Below are 19,670 nucleotides of genomic sequence, written 5' to 3'. Positions count from 1 at the left end.
TGTGTGTGTGTGTGTGTGTGTGTGTGTGTGTGTGTGTGTGTGTGTGTGTGTGTGTGAGTTACTGTCATGCTACCTAAATTCTGTAGCTACAGTACATTTACTGCCATCTTTCGACAGAAGATTAAAACTGTTAGAACGCCATTTGACTTTGATCCTTATTCTTTCACTGATTGGCTGGCTTGAGTGACTCTTGGAGACCCTATACATCTCTAAGGATAATTTGATAAACTATGTTATTTTTTAGTTCTGACACTTAGAGACATTTACACCTCTAAATAAGTTTAGATTTTTTTTCCATGTATCTATCTGTTTTGTTTTTATTTTAATATTATTATTATAGTTTTTTTATGTAATTCGACATTAAGAGACCTTATACATCTCTATGTAATTGTATTACGTTAGTTTGATTTGGTAGTTGTAGTTGTATTTAATAATTGTTGATGTATAATTATTATTACAACATTTAAAGACGTGATTGAGGCTTCTTTATAACACTGTGATTAGCTCTTAAGTAAAGCAGTATGTTAAACAATATTATTGAAATGAGAAATGATGATTCTACTAAAGATATAAGATCATAATTCAAAGAAAAAATTATTATTATTATAATTATTATTATTTTGCTTTTATGTAAATTCAATGTTGACGTGTAAAAGTGCCCTTGTGGCCTATTTGCTGAATAAATGTTGAAGTTGAAGTTGAAGTTGAAGTTGATTTTCTATCTATATTCTATATATTATCTATTATAAAAGGTTAAAATAAAGGCAAAAGGTAAAAAAATATACACGCTGAACGGGCTTATTGGGAATGCTGTGGGCACGGAACGCGCAAGACTTCGGCCCCAATTTCACCACGGTGACAGGTGCGACAATTGTAAAACATCACTGTTGCTGACGTCACAGGCATCCATGGGCTACGATTACCGCTTACCATCGGGCGGGCCGTATTCCTGTTTGCCACCATCAGTGTATTATTTAAAAAAAAAAACTTTATTATATGGGAAAAAAACAGACTATTCTCTTACCAAGTTTCTGACAATTGTCACAAGATTTAAAAGAATTGTCGGCAATTCTTGACAGGAAATGAGTTCTGTGTCGGAATCAGGGATGTTGCGGATGCCAATTTTTTGACATCCGCGGATGCGGATGCGGATGCGGATTTTTAAAGGCTCACATCCGCGGATGCGGATGCGGATGCGGATGTCAAGATAGTACCATAAAAAACGTCAAATATTACATTTTAGTAATTTTTATTTCAAAAAACCGGCCAAGTGCGAGTCGAACTCGCGTTCCAAGGGTTCCGTACATTAAGTCCCACTCACGCTTGACTGCTCATTTCTAATAGGTTTTTTTGGTTAATGACTAAATTACCTAGCAGTCTAGCACTTACGCCAATGCTAAGACGTTCCTGTACCGACCTGTTCCACATCCGCATCCGCATTAAATCCGCATCGATTTTATGCGGATGCGGATGCGGATGCGGATGTTGAAAATCATGCGGAAGTTCCGCGGTTGCGGATGCGGATGCGGATATTCGCAACATCCCTGGTCGGAATTATGTGACAATTGTCGTGTTTCTTGTGACAATTGTCAGAAACTTGGTAAGAGAAATATCTGTTTTTTTCCGATATAATAAAGTTTTTTTTAAATAATACACTGATGGTGGCAAACAGGAATACGGCCCGCCCGATGGTAAGCGGTAACCGTAGCCCATGGATGCCTGTGACGTCAGCAACAGTGATGTTTTACAATTGTCGCACCTGTCACCGTGGTGAAATTGGGGCCCCTGTATCGCAGTCAGAATCCGGGGCATGGTTAGTGACACCCTGCTGGATAGTGACTCATTGAGGGTGTCCGTTGCTGCATAGCCATCCAGCGCGGCAATGCCGCGAGTATTATGGGCACTTTTGCACCGGAAGCGTCTAGGAGCGGCAGCAATGTTTAGTTAGTAGTTAGTTTGTAAGTATGACTGACTGTATGTATGTCTTTTTAATTGTATTTTAACCTGTCTTTTACTGCAATAAAAAAGAATTGTTTTTATTTGTATTAGATATATAATTCCACATTTAGGTACTATTACACACTACAAAAAAGCGGCCACGTGCGAGTCGGACTCGCCCATGAAGGGTTCCGTATTTAGGCGATTTATGACGTATTAAAAAAAACTACTTGCTAGATCTCGTTCAAACCAATTTTCGGTGGAAGTTTACATGGTAATGTACATCATATATTTTTTTTAGTTTTATCATTCTCTTATTTTAGAAGTTAGGGGGGGGGGGGACACACATTTTACCACTTTGGAAGTGTCTCTCGCGCAAACTATTCAGTTTAGAAAAAAAATGATATTAGCAACCTCAATATCATTTTTGAAGACCTATCCATAGATACCCCACACGTATGGGTTTGATGAAAAAAAAAATTTTGAGTTTCAGTTGAAGTATGGGGAACCCCAAAAATTTATTGTTTTTTTTCTATTTTTGTGTGAAAATCTTAATGCGGTTCACAGAATACATCTACTTACCAAGTTTCAACAGTATAGTTTTTATAGTTTCGGAGAAAAGTGGCTGTGACATACGGACGGACAGACAGACGGACAGACGGACAGACAGACAGACAGACAGACAGACAGACATGACGAATCTATAAGGGTTCCGTTTTTTGCCATTTGGCTACGGAACCCTAAAAACGATAGTCTTTCTACGTAACTATAACGAACTGCTATTTATAACTAGGTAGCTAAGGTTAGGAACTGCGACCCCTAAATAAAGGTTCTTACCAGGGATGTTGCGAACATCCGCATCCGCATCCGCAACCGCGGAAGTTCCGCATTATTTTCAACATCCGCATCCGCATAAAATCGATGCGGAGCTTATGCGGATGCGGATGTCGAACAAGTCGGTAGAGGAACGTCTTAGCGGCGGCGTAAGTGCTAGGTAATTTCGTCATTAGAAAAGGAAAAACGGCCAAGTTACTGTTTATTAAATATAACGCACCTATATTCTTGCTCAAATACTAAACGTTTCATTTTTTTTAAATAAAAAAATACTAAAAATCTAATATTTGACGTTTTCTAAGTACCTAATCTTGACATACGCACCCGCATCCGCATCCGCGGATGTGAGCCTTTAAATATCCGCATCCGCATCCGCGGATGTCAAAAAATCTGCATCCGCAACATCCCTGGTTCTTACCGACAGCATGTCGTGACAGTTCCTGTTGACTTCATCGTCCTCTTCCTGAACGTAGAACTTGCGGAAGAAGTTGAACGCGATCACCGTGTATATGTACACTATGATGGTCAGCAGGATCACGGTCAACACCAACTGGAAATAAACGTATACACTGTTATGGGAGATAAATAATGGCATGTAGAATAAAAAAACGAATATTATTCCTTGTTATTGTTTAGTATTAGAAAAGACTACACGATCTTGACGTGTTTTTATTTTATTGAAGAATGCATTTAAAATAAATAGTAACTTATTAATTATATTATTATATTATTATTATAATCCATTATTCTCATGCTCATCAATAGGTCATACATTTAAATAGTCTTCGTAGGTGCATGACACCCTGCTAGGGCGTACAATATAGGATATATGATATGAAACCTAAAGAATGTAAATGAACTTACATATATGCTTTATAATTGTTACTTATTTGCTGTGACTTATTTTTCAAATGTGTTTTTCAATACCTAAAGACCATGTCAAGATCGCAGCAAATACAATATACATTTAATAATATCTGGGAGACTGATGAGCTTTGCTCGGAAAACATATAAATCTCAAAAATGCGCGTGTTCCCAGGGATAAGACCTAGCTTGATCGATTTTTCGCCCCCGAAAATCCCCTTAACCTCTAGCCGCCCAGAGACCTATAAAAAGGTCTCCTGTTCCGTTCTAATTTGAACTTTGTGTTGACAAAATAAAATGTCATTTTGCTTGGCAAGGTTTGACGTATGGGCGGCTAGAGGTTATAGCAAATTTCATCAAAATCGTTAGAGCGGCTCATGCAACTAATCCCAGAGGGACAGGCCAGGGCAGAGGCGAGTGGTTTCCAAATAACTCACTAAAAATGGACACCATTTCGATTTTGTTCATTGATCGAATTTAAACTGTTGCAGGCGTGTCTCACTCCGCGATTTCGTCGCTTTGCTACAGGTAGCTAAAAGTACACCGTTCGGCCCCAATTTTGGGGAAAGCCATAAGCCGCGCGTGGCGCTGTCGCCACCTAGCGGCCATATCTGTGCTGATCGTAACAGACGCGTTTTGTTAGAGAGGGAGTCTTCTGTACTTAGTACTATTATTTATTCTGTGACTGTTGTGAGACATACTAACATTGAATAATCCCCCGTCCCGGCCGGCCGTCGTGAACGCTGCTCGCACTGTTAGTGCTTGAGAAAGGAGACCTAGGCTCTCCGAAACATGTCGCACGAGTGACTTAAAACAAGTGAGTCTAAACCGTAAAATTATTCATTGTTCATTTTTTTGATTTATTGATTTATTTATTTATTGGTAAAATTTGTTGTTTTACAAGTCAAGATTTCTACATATTTACATAATGAGCTTAAAATACTAATATTTACACATTTTTACATTTACAACAATTAATTCAACAAATAAATAATGATACTACAATTTCTTCTTAGAACTACTTAATTTTGGCATTACATTGATGGCCAAATCGCGTTCGAAATCGAAACGATGCGAGAACTCGCATGCGAGTTTCATTACATTGCGGGTTTTGATTGGTCGGTTGAATTAGACGTAACCAACAGTCCGTAATGTAACTAAAATCGCATGCGAGTTCGCGCGCCGTCTAAATCAGCCCTATAAATAAAAATAAATGTGTATATAAATGTGTGTTTACCTGTTTCCCGTTATGTGTGACAGACTGCAAGATGGTCCTAAGTGTCTTGAAGCCGACAGCGACGTCTAGATGAGCGGCGCAGAAGTTATTGATTACCTGTTTCCCGTTATGTGTGACAGACTGCAAGATGGTCCTGTCTTGAAGCTGACAGCAACATCTAGAAGATGAGCGGCGAAGAAGTTGTTGATTACCTGTTTCCCGTTATGTGTGACGGACTGCAAGATGGTCCTGTCTTGAAGCCCACAGCAACATCTAGTAGATGAGCGGCGAAGAAGTTATCGATTACCTGTTTCCCGTTATGTGTGACAGACTGCAAGATGGTCCTGTCTTGAAGCCCACAGCAACATCTAGTAGATGAGCGGCGAATAAGTTATCGATTACCTGTTTCCCGTTATGTGTGACAGACTGCAAGATGGTCCTGTCTTGAAGCTGACAGCAACATCTAGAAGATGAGCGGCGCAGAAGTTGTTGATTACCTGTTTCCCGTTATGTGTGACGGACTGCAAGATGGTCCTGTCTTGAAGCCCACAGCAACATCTAGTAGATGAGCGGCGAAGAAGTTATCGATTACCTGTTTCCCGTTATGTGTGACAGACTGCAAGATGGTCCTGTCTTGAAGCCCACAGCAACATCTAGTAGATGAGCGGCGAATAAGTTATCGATTACCTGTTTCCCGTTATGTGTGACAGACTGCAAGATGGTCCTAAGCGTCTTGAAGCCGACAGCAACATCTAGATGCTGTGGCATCTAGAAGATGAGCGGCGAATAAGTTATCGATTACCTGTTTCCCGTTATGTGTGACAGACTGCAAGATGGTCCTAAGTGTCTTGAAGCCGACAGCGACATCTAGAAGATGAGCGGCGAAGAAGTTGTTGATCACCTGTTTCCCGTTATGTGTGACAGACTGCAAGATGGTCCTGTCTTGAAGCCCACAGCAACATCTAGATGCTGTGGCATCTAGAAGATGAGCGGCGAAGAAGTTATCGATCACCTGTTTCCCGTTATGTGTGACAGACTGCAAGATGGTCCTGTCTTGAAGCCCACAGCAACATCTAGTAGATGAGCGGCGAATAAGTTATCGATTACCTGTTTCCCGTTATGTGTGACGGACTGCAAGATGGTCCTGTCTTGAAGCCCACAGCAACATCTAGTAGATGAGCGGCGAATAAGTTATCGATTACCTGTTTCCCGTTATGTGTGACAGACTGCAAGATGGTCCTGTCTTGAAGCCCACAGCAATATCTAGAAGATGAGCGGCGAAGAAGTTATCGATTACCTGTTTCCCGTTATGTGTGACAGACTGCAAGATGGTCCTGTCTTGAAGCCGACAGCAACATCTAGTAGATGAGCGGCGAATAAGTTATCGATTACCTGTTTCCCGTTATGTGTGACAGACTGCAAGATGGTCCTGTCTTAAAGCCCACAGCAACATCTAGTAGATGAGCGGCGAATAAGTTATCGATTACCTGTTTCCCGTTATGTGTGACGGACTGCAAGATGGTCCTGTCTTGAAGCCGACAGCAATATCTAGAAGATGAGCGGCGCAGAAGTTGTTGATTACCTGTTTCCCGTTATGTGTGACGGACTGCAAGATGGTCCTAAGCGTCTTGAAGCCGACAGCGACATCTAGTAGATGAGCGGCGAAGAAGAAGTTGTTGAAGTTGCCCATCACCGAGAAACAGAAGTACCAGAGCGAGTACAGGAAGGAGTTGTCCGTGAACGTGACGCCCGCCTTCCATAGCTGGTAGCGCCAGTCCAGGTTGAGGATGCTGAAATGTTTTCATAATCATAATCATAATCATTTATTTAAGCGCTGGTGGTCTAGCGGTAAGAGCGTGCGACTTGCAATCCGGAGGTCGCGGGTTCAAACCCCGGCTCGTACCAATGAGTTTTTCGGAACTTATGTACGAAATATCATTTGATATTTACCAGTCGCTTTTCGGTGAAGGAAAACATCGTGAGGAAACCGGACTAATCCCAATAAGGCCTAGTTTACCCTCTGGGTTGGAAGGTCAGATGGCAGTCGCTTTCGTAAAAACTAGTGCCTACGCCAATTCCTGGGATTAGTTGCCAAGCGGACCCCAGGCTCCCATGAGCCGTGGCTAAAATGCCGGGACAACGCGAGGAAGAAGAATCATAATCATTTATTTCTTGAATGTGGTACAATAAAGATGTAAAAAAAGAAACAATTTTTGAACAGCACATCCTGCCTGAATAGGCATAGAAATATTGAATACCTACTACCAGTGAACGCATATAACTACCTATAACTATGACTAGATTCTTATGACCTACCATGCAGCATGCAAAAGTAATACACGATATTTAAATACTACATTATACTATAAAACCTGCGGCATATAGTCTAAAAATTCTTTCAATGAGTAAAAAGCATGTTATTACAGATTTGTTGTCAAGTGCATAGTATCAGGATGTTTTTAAACTCAACCTATGTATTTACATAGGTTGAGTTTAAAAACATCCTAACTAATTTTAGTATAGTATCAGGATTTACAAAGTAGTTTTTTTTTAACTCTACGAGTACCAATGTAAATTAGTATAGTTTCAGGCCTTTTTTTAATCTCTACATATGTAATAGTTATAATGACTATGTATTAACAGTATAAGTGTTTTAGCATATCTAGAGCTGTAAACTTATACCTGTATTTATTTAAAGAATAAAGAATAAAAGAATAAAGAATAAAGTGGCCATTTTAAAATTGGAGGGTTTTTTTATCAACCGGTTTGTTGACGGTCCCATATTGGGATACCCTCCCCCAATTAAGGGGGGATTTACATCTTTTAATTGAGGTGTAGGGTTGGAGCCGGTGTAGCTTTATTTGACGTTCATAAGCGCTTTGTAATATGCCTACTTGAATAAATTATCTTTATCTTATATTTTAACCCTTAGGCATATTTTTGCGAGGTGAATACATATATTTAATATGTCATTTTCAATTGGGTTGAATGTCATTTTGTTCGAAAATTTTACGAGACAAATGAAATGCTACCTACTATGTTTTTAATTAAGGTTGACATTCCATCGAAACAGAGTGTACATCCTAATGTACATTGGGCGGCACGAGGCTATATTCAAAGCACTTACTACTGGAAGCCCTTATTGCTAGTCTTCTCCATACCGAGCATGTTCGAGATGCTGTCAAAGTCATACGTCTCGGAGTACTTCATGCGGACTTTTTTCTTCACGAAGAACTTGTCAAAGTAGTTTACCAGATCATGGAGACAAAGTCGCAGGCAGAATCTAGTGTTAGGCCCAAGATACACTTGTAAGTTTTACTTACGTAAGTAGGGATAAAGCTATATTACAGAATGAGAGATGAATATTGTTATCACATTCTAACAAATAGCTTTGTCCCTACTGTATATCTAAGGCCTTAAATAAAACTTTACTATGTCTAGAAAGTGTACAAGCCACTTACTACTGGAAAAAGCCCTTATTGCCAGTCTCTTCATGCGCGGCGAATGAAGTCTTCTCCATACCGAGCATGTTCGAGATGCTGTCAAAGTCATACGTCTCGGAGTACTTCGTACGGACTTTTTTCTTCACGAACTTGTCCCAGTAGTTCACGGGGAACGATCTGAAATCAATTATTGAAAATTATTATACAAATTAAAACTGCAAAAGAGAACGTCATGCCTTTTAAGGATTAATGCATTATCTAGCAGTAGAGACAAGAATAGTTTAGATTATTTACGATACAAGTGCGGAAAAGAGGAAATTCGAAACGAGTGGCGATAAATTAAAATACGGGAGTGTTTTAAATCGACACGAGTTGCGAATTACCTATTCGCACGTGTATCGTACAACGTTTTACAGTACATATGGCCCTTTAAACTTTTGACATACACACGAAAAGTGCTATTTTACGCACTAGTGCGGGAAAATAGGGCCATATGTACTGTAAAACTAATTTTAATAAGTTTAAAAGACGATCGTTGTCATAAGAACAAACAATGCTAAAATGCGTACCATAACAAATAGCTTCATTTACTATAATAATGATGCGATGAAGCACGCGGCGTTTTACCTACAGAGAGTAAGTTTTCGTATATTGCCTTGCCCCTGCATACCACAGACATTTAAAGTAAATATGTAGGTATGTTTACTATGTATACGGATTGTACACACAGACAAGGAATTTGATTATTGTGCCAGTTCATACATATCTTGATTATCTTGTCACAGTTACAATACTTATAGAAGATTCATATTGACAAAGTACAACTTTGCACAAAAAAAAACAACGGGTTGCACTCAGGGAGTGCCGGCAGAAGTGAAAACTTAATGACTAGTGCAAAATGCACTATGTATAATTCAGGTTAACGCCATCTAGCGTTAGCGTTAATTACATGAAACCCCTAAGCAAACCCCTAAGCACATCACTGTTAGTACTCGAGTTATATTAATACCAGTTAGAGCGAAACTCACTAGATGGCATTTAAATCAATAAAGAAAAACTCAATGACATTACATGTAACAGTTTTTCATGTTATGTCATTGAGTTTTTCTTTATTGATTTAAATGCCATCTAAATCTTACGGTCACGTGATCGTCTTACGCTGTCTCGAGTTTAACATTTTTTTCCCCACCTCAAAAAGTGCACAGCGCCGCTAAAGAAGTTTTCACTTCAAAAATTCACTGAATGTACTAGATAGCGAGTCATACGAATTCTGTACCTATCCAAAATTGATCTTTAATAACAATGTGTTGTCCTATAAAATATACACATTGGTGACATTGGCCGTACTTAATCTTATAACAATCAGGCGTGGCTCACTCCGCGATTTCGTCGCTTTGCTACAGGTAGCTAAAAGTACATCCGTTCCACACCAATTTTGGTGGCTAGCCATAAGCCGCGCGTGGCGCTGTCGCCACCTAGCGGCCATATCTGTGCTGATCGTAACAGACGCGTTTTGTTAGAGAGTGAGTCTTCTGTACCTAGTACTATTATTTATTCTGTGTAACAATGAAGGTTACTTACTTGGCAGAGATGACAAGCTTGTCCCAATGGCTCTTAATATCATCGTCTTCGGGTTGCTCCGCGATGTAGAGACCGTCGAATTCGAGTCGTCGCGCTATCTCTTTCTCGCGTTTGAAGATGGCTAGTGGTACCTGGCAACGAATACATTTGTCAAAAACTAAATATCACATGTACTCAGAAATCATCGTCTAAGCATAGGCAGGCGTGGCTCACTCCGCGATTTCGTCGCTACAAGCAGCCCATCGACACCCCATACTATGATAACTTAGGAACGTACTTGTTACCAACTTTGAGGCATAGTAAATAATCTTATCGAATTAAAATGACTGCTGTTGCATTTTGGTAACACATACCATACTTGCTTTCAAACATAGACGTATTATACCTACTTTTCTTTAGGTTGGTATGATCGGTAAAACGTCTACCGTCATTCTAAATTGTGGTGAAAGCGGTTATGTTACGTGTTTATTTTTGTGTTTAGACCAAATAACTTTAGCTTTTATTTAAATGGGGGGCAAATCTTTAAGAAAATGTGAAGTTTGTGGGGTCAGGCGTGTAAGGAAACTTACTTCTGATATATTTTTAGCAAGATTTCCTCTTGATTCGAACAGGTCGGTAAACTGATGTTTTTGTGCGATATTTTCATTTTGAGTCGTTCCCAGATACTAATTTAATTAGTTTGGAGTAGTTTTTATCGTTTACCATCCTTGATTAAAACGAAAACATTCTGTGAATAGATTCTTCTTGTAAAAACTAGGTAACCTAAGACACGAATAGTGTGCGAACAACTTATCGATAATCCCTTTATTTCAGATATCGACTATGGGTAAAGGTAACAGGTAATGAGGATTTGGAATATTTACCTATATGAAACTCCAACCTCTGAATATCTACAAGTGAATGAGCCTGACAGCTTTTTCCCTTTGTGGGAAGTTGGAGTTCACAGCCTTCACAGGCAAGACTCAGTGTTTGCACGAGTGCTCTAAAAGTAGATTGTAGCTTTAGTTACGTTCATAAGCGTATTGTAATATGCGTATACGTAAATATAAAACTATCTGTATCTTATCTTTATTATGTAAAATAAAATTATTTTATATTTTGCATTTATTTTATTAATCCACCTGATTTTCAATATTTACTTTTACAGTAGTACAGTACAACAGCACGTATCGCACATTTATCGATATCGATAAACAGTAGGTACCGGAAGTGTCGAGCCCTAGCGTTGTTTTTTTTTGTGTTGGCAGTATTGACATGTATTTGGTGTGTTGGCACAATGTACGTTCTTAATTCGGTTTAAGGCTTGTTCGAGAGTGCCGACTCTTAAAACGTAGTGATTTAATACTCTTTGGCTACAAGTACATGCGGCCCACACCAATTGTGGTGTCTAGCCATAGTGGTTGCCGCGCACCGCTACGGGGCGGATGCCTGCTCGCGCTTGCGCCACCTAGCGGTCATATCTGTCGTAATAGACGCGTTTTGTTACAGAGTGAATCTTCTGTACCTAGTATAGGGTGTTTCATTTTTCCGAATTTTCGATTTTCATCTGACTTTGCTCGAATTCTGGTTCTTCCTGATTAAAAAATATTATATACCAATAAAAATTAAAATCGGTGAATATTTAGAGGTTGCACAACATCAACAAAGTTTTCTTAAATAACCAACGACTCTACATCGGAGGGTAGAAAATGGTTTAAGCGGCTACCATCAAAGCGGTGAGTAGTGTGATACTGAACCTTCTACATATAAATCAATTTTAAAATCAGTAGTTAACATGGGTTTTGGTTACTCGATAAATGTTCTAATTAAGATTTTTCAGTTTTTCCACCTGTTTCCAAAGGAAAAGTGGTTTTATCATGTTTTAGACGCAATATTCAGTTTTTTCATTAGATTTTAGTATCAGTTCATTATATTTTGTTATTAAAAAAAATAGTTAATTTTCACGCAATGTACGGGGTTCTCCCTCCACATTTTCAATTTGTGCAACCTTTAAACGTTAATCGATTATTACGAAAATTGAAATAGATCGTTTTTAGAGTGGGGAGACTCGATTGGTGAGCAAAGTCAGGAAAAATATCACGACTTTTTTTTCTCCATACAAAAGTGAAACACCCTAACCTAGTACTATTATTTACTCTGTGATATAGATGTGATTATTTATTCTCAAACTGGCCATACCTTCTCACCGTACTGGTTTCATGACTCATTCTTTCGCCGTCCAGCCAGCCTATTATGGATAGCTTTATCCATCTTTATCCACGTGATAAAATAACTGTCACTGTTTAACACCGTGGGAAAGAAAGTGACGGACACCGTTTTATCACGCTGTCACGTAGACAAGAACGACCATCATATCCGTACAGGCTAGCCGTCTTTGGAATTCACTCCCTCTAAATATTAGACAAGCTACTAGTAAGTTTTCTTTCAAGCGGATGTTACGTAAGCATTTGCTAAAGCAAGAGTTCGAATAATATCCATCATTATTATATTTATTATATGTATTTTATAAATATGTGGTAGTTTATACATATTTTATTTATTTATGTAATTTATAAGTATAGTTTGCTTTTTTTTAACTCACTCAATATATTTTCTCTCTCTGCACCAATTGAAGGTATCTCTGTTTGGCCCTATGGTTGACTGGTAGAGAATGCCATTTGGCATTAAGTCCGCCATTTGTACATTGTTGTATATATTTTGTGCAATAAAGTTTAAATAAATAAATAAATAAATATAGGCACAAGGGGTGTGGTGTGGTGTGGTATGGTCGCGTACTGTGCGGTTTAAGAGGAATTTCCTCCCGCGGACGCTCCGGCTGTGGAATGAGCTCCCTTCCGAGGTTTTCCCGAGGGTCTACGGTATGGGGTTCTTCAAAAAGGAGTGTACAGGTTTCTAAAAAGGTCGGCAACGCGCATGTAACACCTCTGGAGTTGCAGGCGTCCATAGGCTACGGTGACTGGCTACCATCAGGCGGCCCGTATGCTTGTTTGCCGCCGATGTGGTATTAAAAAAAAACTTCATCAGAAAGCTGGTAAGAATTTGTTCCTTCATGTGGATATTTCCACCACAAAGAGACCCGTTTTTGCTCTAGAGTGTATATTACCTTGAGATGGTAATATCCGATGAGGATGGCTAACGAGACGACAGAATGTAAGACTGCGGCCGCTTTTATTACGTGCTCCATATAGAAGAAATCCTCGTCTATGTGAACTATTTCTAGCGGATCCTCGTCTTCGCCTGATTCACCACTGCCTGTGAACAATAATATTTACAATAATGAATATTTACCTTTATCAAATTCATGCCTATAATTCAATCACCATAAATGGAAGAATTATGTTTTCACCTCAGCAGCTCGAACAAGGGTACTTTGCTACTTAAAAACAGTGAGCAAAATCGCATTTTGCTCACTGAGTGGGACAAAATGAGCACATAGAAAACATGAGTGAATAGAGGTAAGTGATGAAGAAGGAATACATTTTTCGGGTTCTCTAATATGTTCTCACTGCTGAGGTGATAAATGTTGTGAACTACACGAGATCAAAGTAATTTACATCTCGTGCGCTTTTGAGTCCCTTACTACGCTCAAGATTCTAAATTAGATTCACTCGCTACGCTCGTGAATCTATTATAGAATCTTTCGCTTGCACGGGACTCAAAATAAGCACTCGAAGAAATATCAAACTTTGATCTCTTGTTGTACAAATAACTATTATTCCAATGTTTAGCAATAACAAATACACACACGTAAAAACACGTAAAAAAACGCATCGAAATCGGTCACTCCGTTTGAGAGCTACGATGCCACCGAAAGACATTGGCGTCAAAGGTATAACACGACACCTCTCTTTGCTTCGGGGGTTACAAAAACAATGAAAACGTGTCAATAGGGTATATTATGCAAAACTCTGCGTAGCGGGCGCCACTAGGACAGAGGGACACAACGTGACCACTTTTTAGGGTTCCGTACCCAAAGGGTAAAAACGGGACCCTATTACTAAGACTCCGCTGTCCGTCCGTCCGTCCGTCTGTCACCAGGCTGTATCTCACGAACCGTGATAGCTAGACAGTTGAAATTTTCACAGATGATGTATTTCTGTTGCCGCTATAACAACAAATACTAAAAACCGAATAAAATAAAGATTTAAGTGGGGCTCCCATACAACAAACGTGATTTTTGACCGAAGTTAAGCAACGTCGGGCGGGGTCAGTACTTGGATGGGTGACCGTTTTTTTTTTTTTTTTCTTGCTCTATGTTTTGTTGATGGTGCGGAACCCTCCGTGCGCGAGTCCGACTCGCACTTGGCCGGTTTTTTTAATGTAAGGATTACTATAGATAGATAGTCCATACAAATATAGAAAACGTTTTTCCACTTCTAAATGACACAATGAAAAATAAGTTTATAGGTATTTATTACTTCTTTTCCAAATTTGCAATAATAAAACAACGGGTTGCACTCCGGGAGTGCTGGCAGAAGTGAAAACTCAATCACTATTGCAAAATGTCTGCAGCACTATGTATAATTGAGGTTAACGCCATCTATAGCGTTATTTCGTCGCATTACTTGAAACCCCTAAGCACATCACTGTTAGTACTCGAGTAATATTAATACCAGTTAGAGGGAAACTCACTTTTTTCCCCACCTCAAAAAGTGCACAGCGCCGCTAATGAAGCGAAATGGAGCTGCATAGAAAAAACCGGCCAAATGCGAGTCGGACTCGCGCACGGAGGGTTCCGCACCATCAACCAAAAATAGAGCAAAACAAGCAAAAAAACGGTCACCCATCCAAGTACTGACCCCGCCCGACGTTGCTTAACTTCGGTCAAAAATCACGTTTGTTGTATGGGAGCCCCACTTAAATCTTCATTTTATTCTGTTTTTAGTATTTGTTGTTATAGCGGCAACAGAAATACATCATCTGTGAAAATTTCAACTGTCTAGCTATCACGGTTCGTGAGATACAGCCTGGTGACAGACGGACGTTCGGACAGCGGAGTCTTAGTAATAGGGTCCCGTTTTTACCCTTTGGGTACGGAACCCTAAAAAGTACCAAGCTATTCTTCCCTCTTAAGTAGCTTACCATCTCCGCTGCCAGAACCAGCCCCTGACCCTGAACCGCTGACGATGTCTCCGAGACCCGAGCCTTCGTCCTCACCCTCCAGCGTCGATACCTGAACACCAATAAAATAGTTTTTTCACCTCAGCAGCTCGAACAAGGGTACTTTGCTACTTAAAAACAGTGAGCAAAACGCTCGTGAATCTAGTATAGAATCTTTCGCTTGCACGGGACTCAAAATAAGCACTCGAAGAAATATCAAACTTTGATCTCTTGTTGTACAAATAACTATTTAGTATTTTCTCAGTAGAATAGCGACTTGGCAACTAATCCCAGGAATTGGCGTGGGCACTAGTTTTTACGAAAGCGAATGCCATCTGACCTTCCAACCCAGAGGGTAAACTAGGCCCTTATTGGGATTTTGTATGTCTTATATATTTTATTTTATTTATAATGCACACTATACAGACGACATTAAATGCATGATTACAATAAAAGTGGTAGGTTTTATGTAGAAATGCCACCCAAAATAAATGAGCACAGCAAGAACAATAAATAATAACGAGCAAAAACTATCCTAAAATTATAAAAAAAAAGCAAAATATCTTAAAATCATACTTATTTATAAAATATTACATAAATGATCTTAACATGTTAAATTGCTTACTATTGTTGTTATGTAGTATGATAGCCAAGAACCTTAACGACTTGCCTCTTGAAAACCGCTAGCCGTGAGTTGAAAATGTCGATGTCTCTATGTTGTGATACTAAATCATTGTACTGACGACACATTCTAACGATTGGGTTGTAAAAAGAAGTATTATTTTTGTAGACTTGAAGGGCGAAACTCTTAGGACTCTTAAGAGCACGGGATCTGAATCAGACTACGGCGGTTAAAGGGTTAAAATTTACCTTATAGAAGAGCAGTACGAAGTTGATACAGAAGGCCAGGATAAGCGCGCAGTACTTCAAGTTGTAGAAGTTTCTAGCCAGGAAGGAAACAGCTCGCTTGGTGTATTGGGAGATGTCCACTTGAGACACGGCTGACTGGGTCGGAGCTTGCACTGCCTATTGGAAGAAACAGAGGTTATACAGTAGTAAAATATAGGTATATTGTGACTTCTGTTTTTTGGAATCTGATGTTTGATACGATTGTCCTTTTTAGGGTTCCGTAGCCAAATGGCAAAAAACGGAACCCTTATAGATTCGTCATGTCTGTCTGTCTGTCTGTCTGTCTGTCTGTCCGTCTGTCCGTCTGTCCGTCTGTCTGTCCGTATGTCACAGCCACTTTTCTCCGAAACTATAAGAACTATGCTGTTGAAACTTGGTAAGTAGATGTATTCTGTGAACCGCATTAAGATTTTCACACAAAAATAGAAAAAAAACAATAAATTTTTGGGGTTCCCCATACTTCGAACTGAAACTCAAAATTTTTTTTTTCATCAAACCCATACGTGTGGGGTATCTATGGATAGGTCTTCAAAAATGATATTGAGGTTTCTAATATCATTTTTTTCTAAACTGAATAGTTTGCGCGAGAGACACTTCCAAAGTGGTAAAATGTGTGTCCCCCCCCCCTGTAACTTCTAAAATAAGAGAATGATAAAACTAAAAAAAATATATGATGTACATTACCATGTAAACTTCCACCGAAAATTGGTTTGAACGAGATCTAGTAAGTAGTTTTTTTTTTATACGTCATTAATCGCCTAAATACGGAACCCTTCATGGGCGAGTCCGACTCGCACTTGGCCGCTTTTTTAATTAATTGATTTCTAATAATGTAATAGACTATTTAGGAAATATACATGTATTCAACGATCCGAAAGTTTATCAGTAGCAAGCTGATATACAAAAAAAAGTATGGGTAGCATAAGATTTAAAAAAATATTTGCCAACGAGAAGATATTTGGTCAAAAATCATCATCAAAAATAGTTTTGCTAAAGTGTAATAAAGTCAGTGTTATCTAACTATGCAATGGCTTTGACAGAACAACGTATGAAAATAACATTATAAAAAGCGGCCAAGTGCGAGTCGGACTCGCCCATGAAGGGTTCCGTATTTAGGCGATTTATGACGTATAAAAAAAAAACTACTTACTAGATCTCGTTCAAACCAATTTTCGGTGGAAGTTTACTTGGTAATGTACATCATATATTTTTTTTAGTTTTATCATTCTCTTATTTTAGAAGTTACAGGGGGGGGGACACACATTTTACCACTTTGGAAGTGTCTCTCGCGCAAACTATTCAGTTTAGAAAAAAATGATATTAGAAACCTCAATATCATTTTTGAAGACCTATCCATAGATACCCCACACGTATGGGTTTGATGAAAAAAAAAATTTTGTGTTTCAGTTCGAAGTATGGGGAACCCCAAAAATTTATTGTTTTTTTTTTATTTTTGTGTGAAAATCTTAATGCGGTTCACAGAATACATCTACTTACCAAGTTTCAACAGTATAGTTCTGATAGTTTCGGAGAAAAGTGGCTGTGACATACGGACGGACAGACAGACGGACAGACGGACAGACAGACAGACATGACGAATCTATAAGGGTTCCGTTTTTTGCCATTTGGCTACGGAACCCTAAAAACGTCATATTTTTACAGAAATTTGACGTTAATGGTGACATTTCCACACTTTGTCACTGTAAAGTCTATGCCAAACTTCAGCTCTAATTGTTAGCAGAGCCAAATGCTTAAGCCATCTGGATTTTAATCTTCTAAAAGTAGGCTGATGAATGACACCAAAGTTGTTTTACCTTCTTGGAACGAAAATATTTTCTTTCAGATCCTGGCTGCATTAAAGCAAATTATAATGTTACTACACTAAAATCTACTCTAAGATTAAGCTAAAGCACCATAAACTAATAATATGTAACTTTAGGGCTCATTTAGATGGTGCGACAACTCGCATGCGAGTTTCATTACGTTGCTTCATTTGATCGGTCGGCTGAATTGACGTAACCTCAATGGTCCGCAATGTATAGCCTGACCAGTAATATATGATAATTGTCAAGAGGGCGCTGTTATTCTCATGTATAGGGTGACAATTCAGTGTAGTATGAAAAAAATAGTTCCAGTGAAATTCCGCAACATGGCGCACCCTCAATAGATCCTGGTTCACCTATAACTAAAATCGTATACGAGTTCGCGCGCCGTCTAAATCAGCCCTTACTCGTTCAACTGTTTGAACTTCATTACTTAGTTAGCATGAGCCCTTTCACCAACACTGACAAGTCAGGGTGATCGCTCGATGATATAAAGAAAATTATCGTCGCCAATGATGCTGGTGAAATATGAGACAGCTTTAGGTCTCATTTAGACGGCGCGCGAACTCGTATACGATTTTAGTTACATTGCTGACCATTGAGGTTACATCAACTCAACCGATCGATCAAATGACGCAATGTAATGAAACTCGCATGCGAGTTCTCGCACCGTCTAAATGAGCCCTTACTATGATCATCTGAGAATGATTTTAACTTGTTTTTGTAAGCTTGTACGTATACAGTGTGTAAGTCAAATACAGGCAATAAATTAAACCAGATATAGAGTTTACCCGTCTTATCATTAATTAAGATGTTTTTTTAAGTTACACTTAATTATGACCCCTTTATTATGATTAATTTTTTCCACATGTACCGAGCAGCAATGTACTGTAAACATTAAGAAACAGAAGATGATAATGACATTACGAGATACGAGCTTTTCATAGTAACTGCCAACAAGCGTTGACAGTTACTTTAAAAAGCTCGTATCCCGTAACGTGTGTGGTGTATTACATTGCGGGCCGAATTATTATGTATGGTTAAAATTTTCAATGCATTTCTAAGTAAAATCTATCTCAATATACTTTTTAGGTCTTATGCTAACCACCGTTTAAATATTCGCCCGTATTGGATTTACACACTGTATAATACCTTTTTGCTCTCAGCTTCGATGGCGGACATAGCAGCTTGCTGCACTGCCTGAGCTTCCAATCGCTCTTGCGCTTGCTTCTTCGCTTGTTCTCCACTGAAACATCACATTAAACATTCTTAATATCACACCAACAGAGTTAGTTATGTATGTGTGTTACAAGTTGGTGCCGTGACCAGGATATATTACAATTTTAAGGTAAAAATGTAAGTTACATGAAAATAATGTTAATACTAAATTACATTGCTCTGGTGGCCTAGCGGTAAGAGCGTGCGACTTGCAATCCGGAGGTCGCGGGTTCAAACCCCGGCTCGTACCAATGAGTTTTTCGGAACTTATGTACGAAATATCATTTGATATTTACCAGTCGCTTTTCGGTGAAGGAAAACATCGTGAGGAAACCGGACTAATCCCAATAAGGGCCTAGTTTACCCTCTGGGTTGGAAGGTCAGATGGCAGTCGCTTTCGTAAAAACTAGTGGCCACGCTAATTCCTGGGATTAGTTGCCAAGCGAACCCCAGGCTCCCATGAGCCGTGGCAAAATGCCGTGACAACGCGAGGAAGATGACTAAATTACATTGCTCGTTGGTAGGTGCATGGGCAGTAACAGTAAAGTTATATAGCTTGGCTAGACGCGACTAAAGACCAGCTGTACAATAGGGTATTTGACTGTATTTAAAATAAATTATTTGACATCATGCATGAAATAAAGCACCGGAAGATTAATGGAGAAACGTAGAAAGCAGTTATTTGTAGACACAATTTGCGTTTTGAAACCCGTATAAAACTATAAAGAGCAGGTAATTTGATTG

The 19,670-nt window shown here is 39.1% G+C and overlaps 1 protein-coding gene across 1 annotated transcript in view; it reads right to left on the bottom strand.

Annotated features, from left to right (window-relative positions):
- LOC134658853 (ryanodine receptor) overlaps window positions 1–19,670 on the bottom strand; it is a 245,694-nt gene that overhangs the window by 6,572 nt on the left and 219,452 nt on the right. Inside the window, exons 103-110 of the mRNA XM_063514524.1 lie at window positions 18,861–18,954; window positions 15,847–16,002; window positions 14,959–15,049; window positions 12,980–13,128; window positions 9,877–10,007; window positions 8,314–8,472; window positions 6,435–6,642; window positions 3,191–3,322 (exon numbers count right to left, since the gene is read on the bottom strand). Coding sequence (XP_063370594.1) covers window positions 3,191–3,322; window positions 6,435–6,642; window positions 8,314–8,472; window positions 9,877–10,007; window positions 12,980–13,128; window positions 14,959–15,049; window positions 15,847–16,002; window positions 18,861–18,954 — 1,120 coding nt within the window. The remainder of the gene's footprint in view (window positions 1–3,190; window positions 3,323–6,434; window positions 6,643–8,313; window positions 8,473–9,876; window positions 10,008–12,979; window positions 13,129–14,958; window positions 15,050–15,846; window positions 16,003–18,860; window positions 18,955–19,670) is intronic.

This window comes from Cydia amplana, chromosome 23, assembly GCF_948474715.1.
Source record: "Cydia amplana chromosome 23, ilCydAmpl1.1, whole genome shotgun sequence".
Lineage (NCBI taxonomy): Eukaryota > Metazoa > Arthropoda > Insecta > Lepidoptera > Tortricidae > Cydia > Cydia amplana.
The sequence above is the reverse complement of the archived record's forward strand: the minus strand, read 5'-3'. Positions and strand labels throughout refer to the sequence as shown.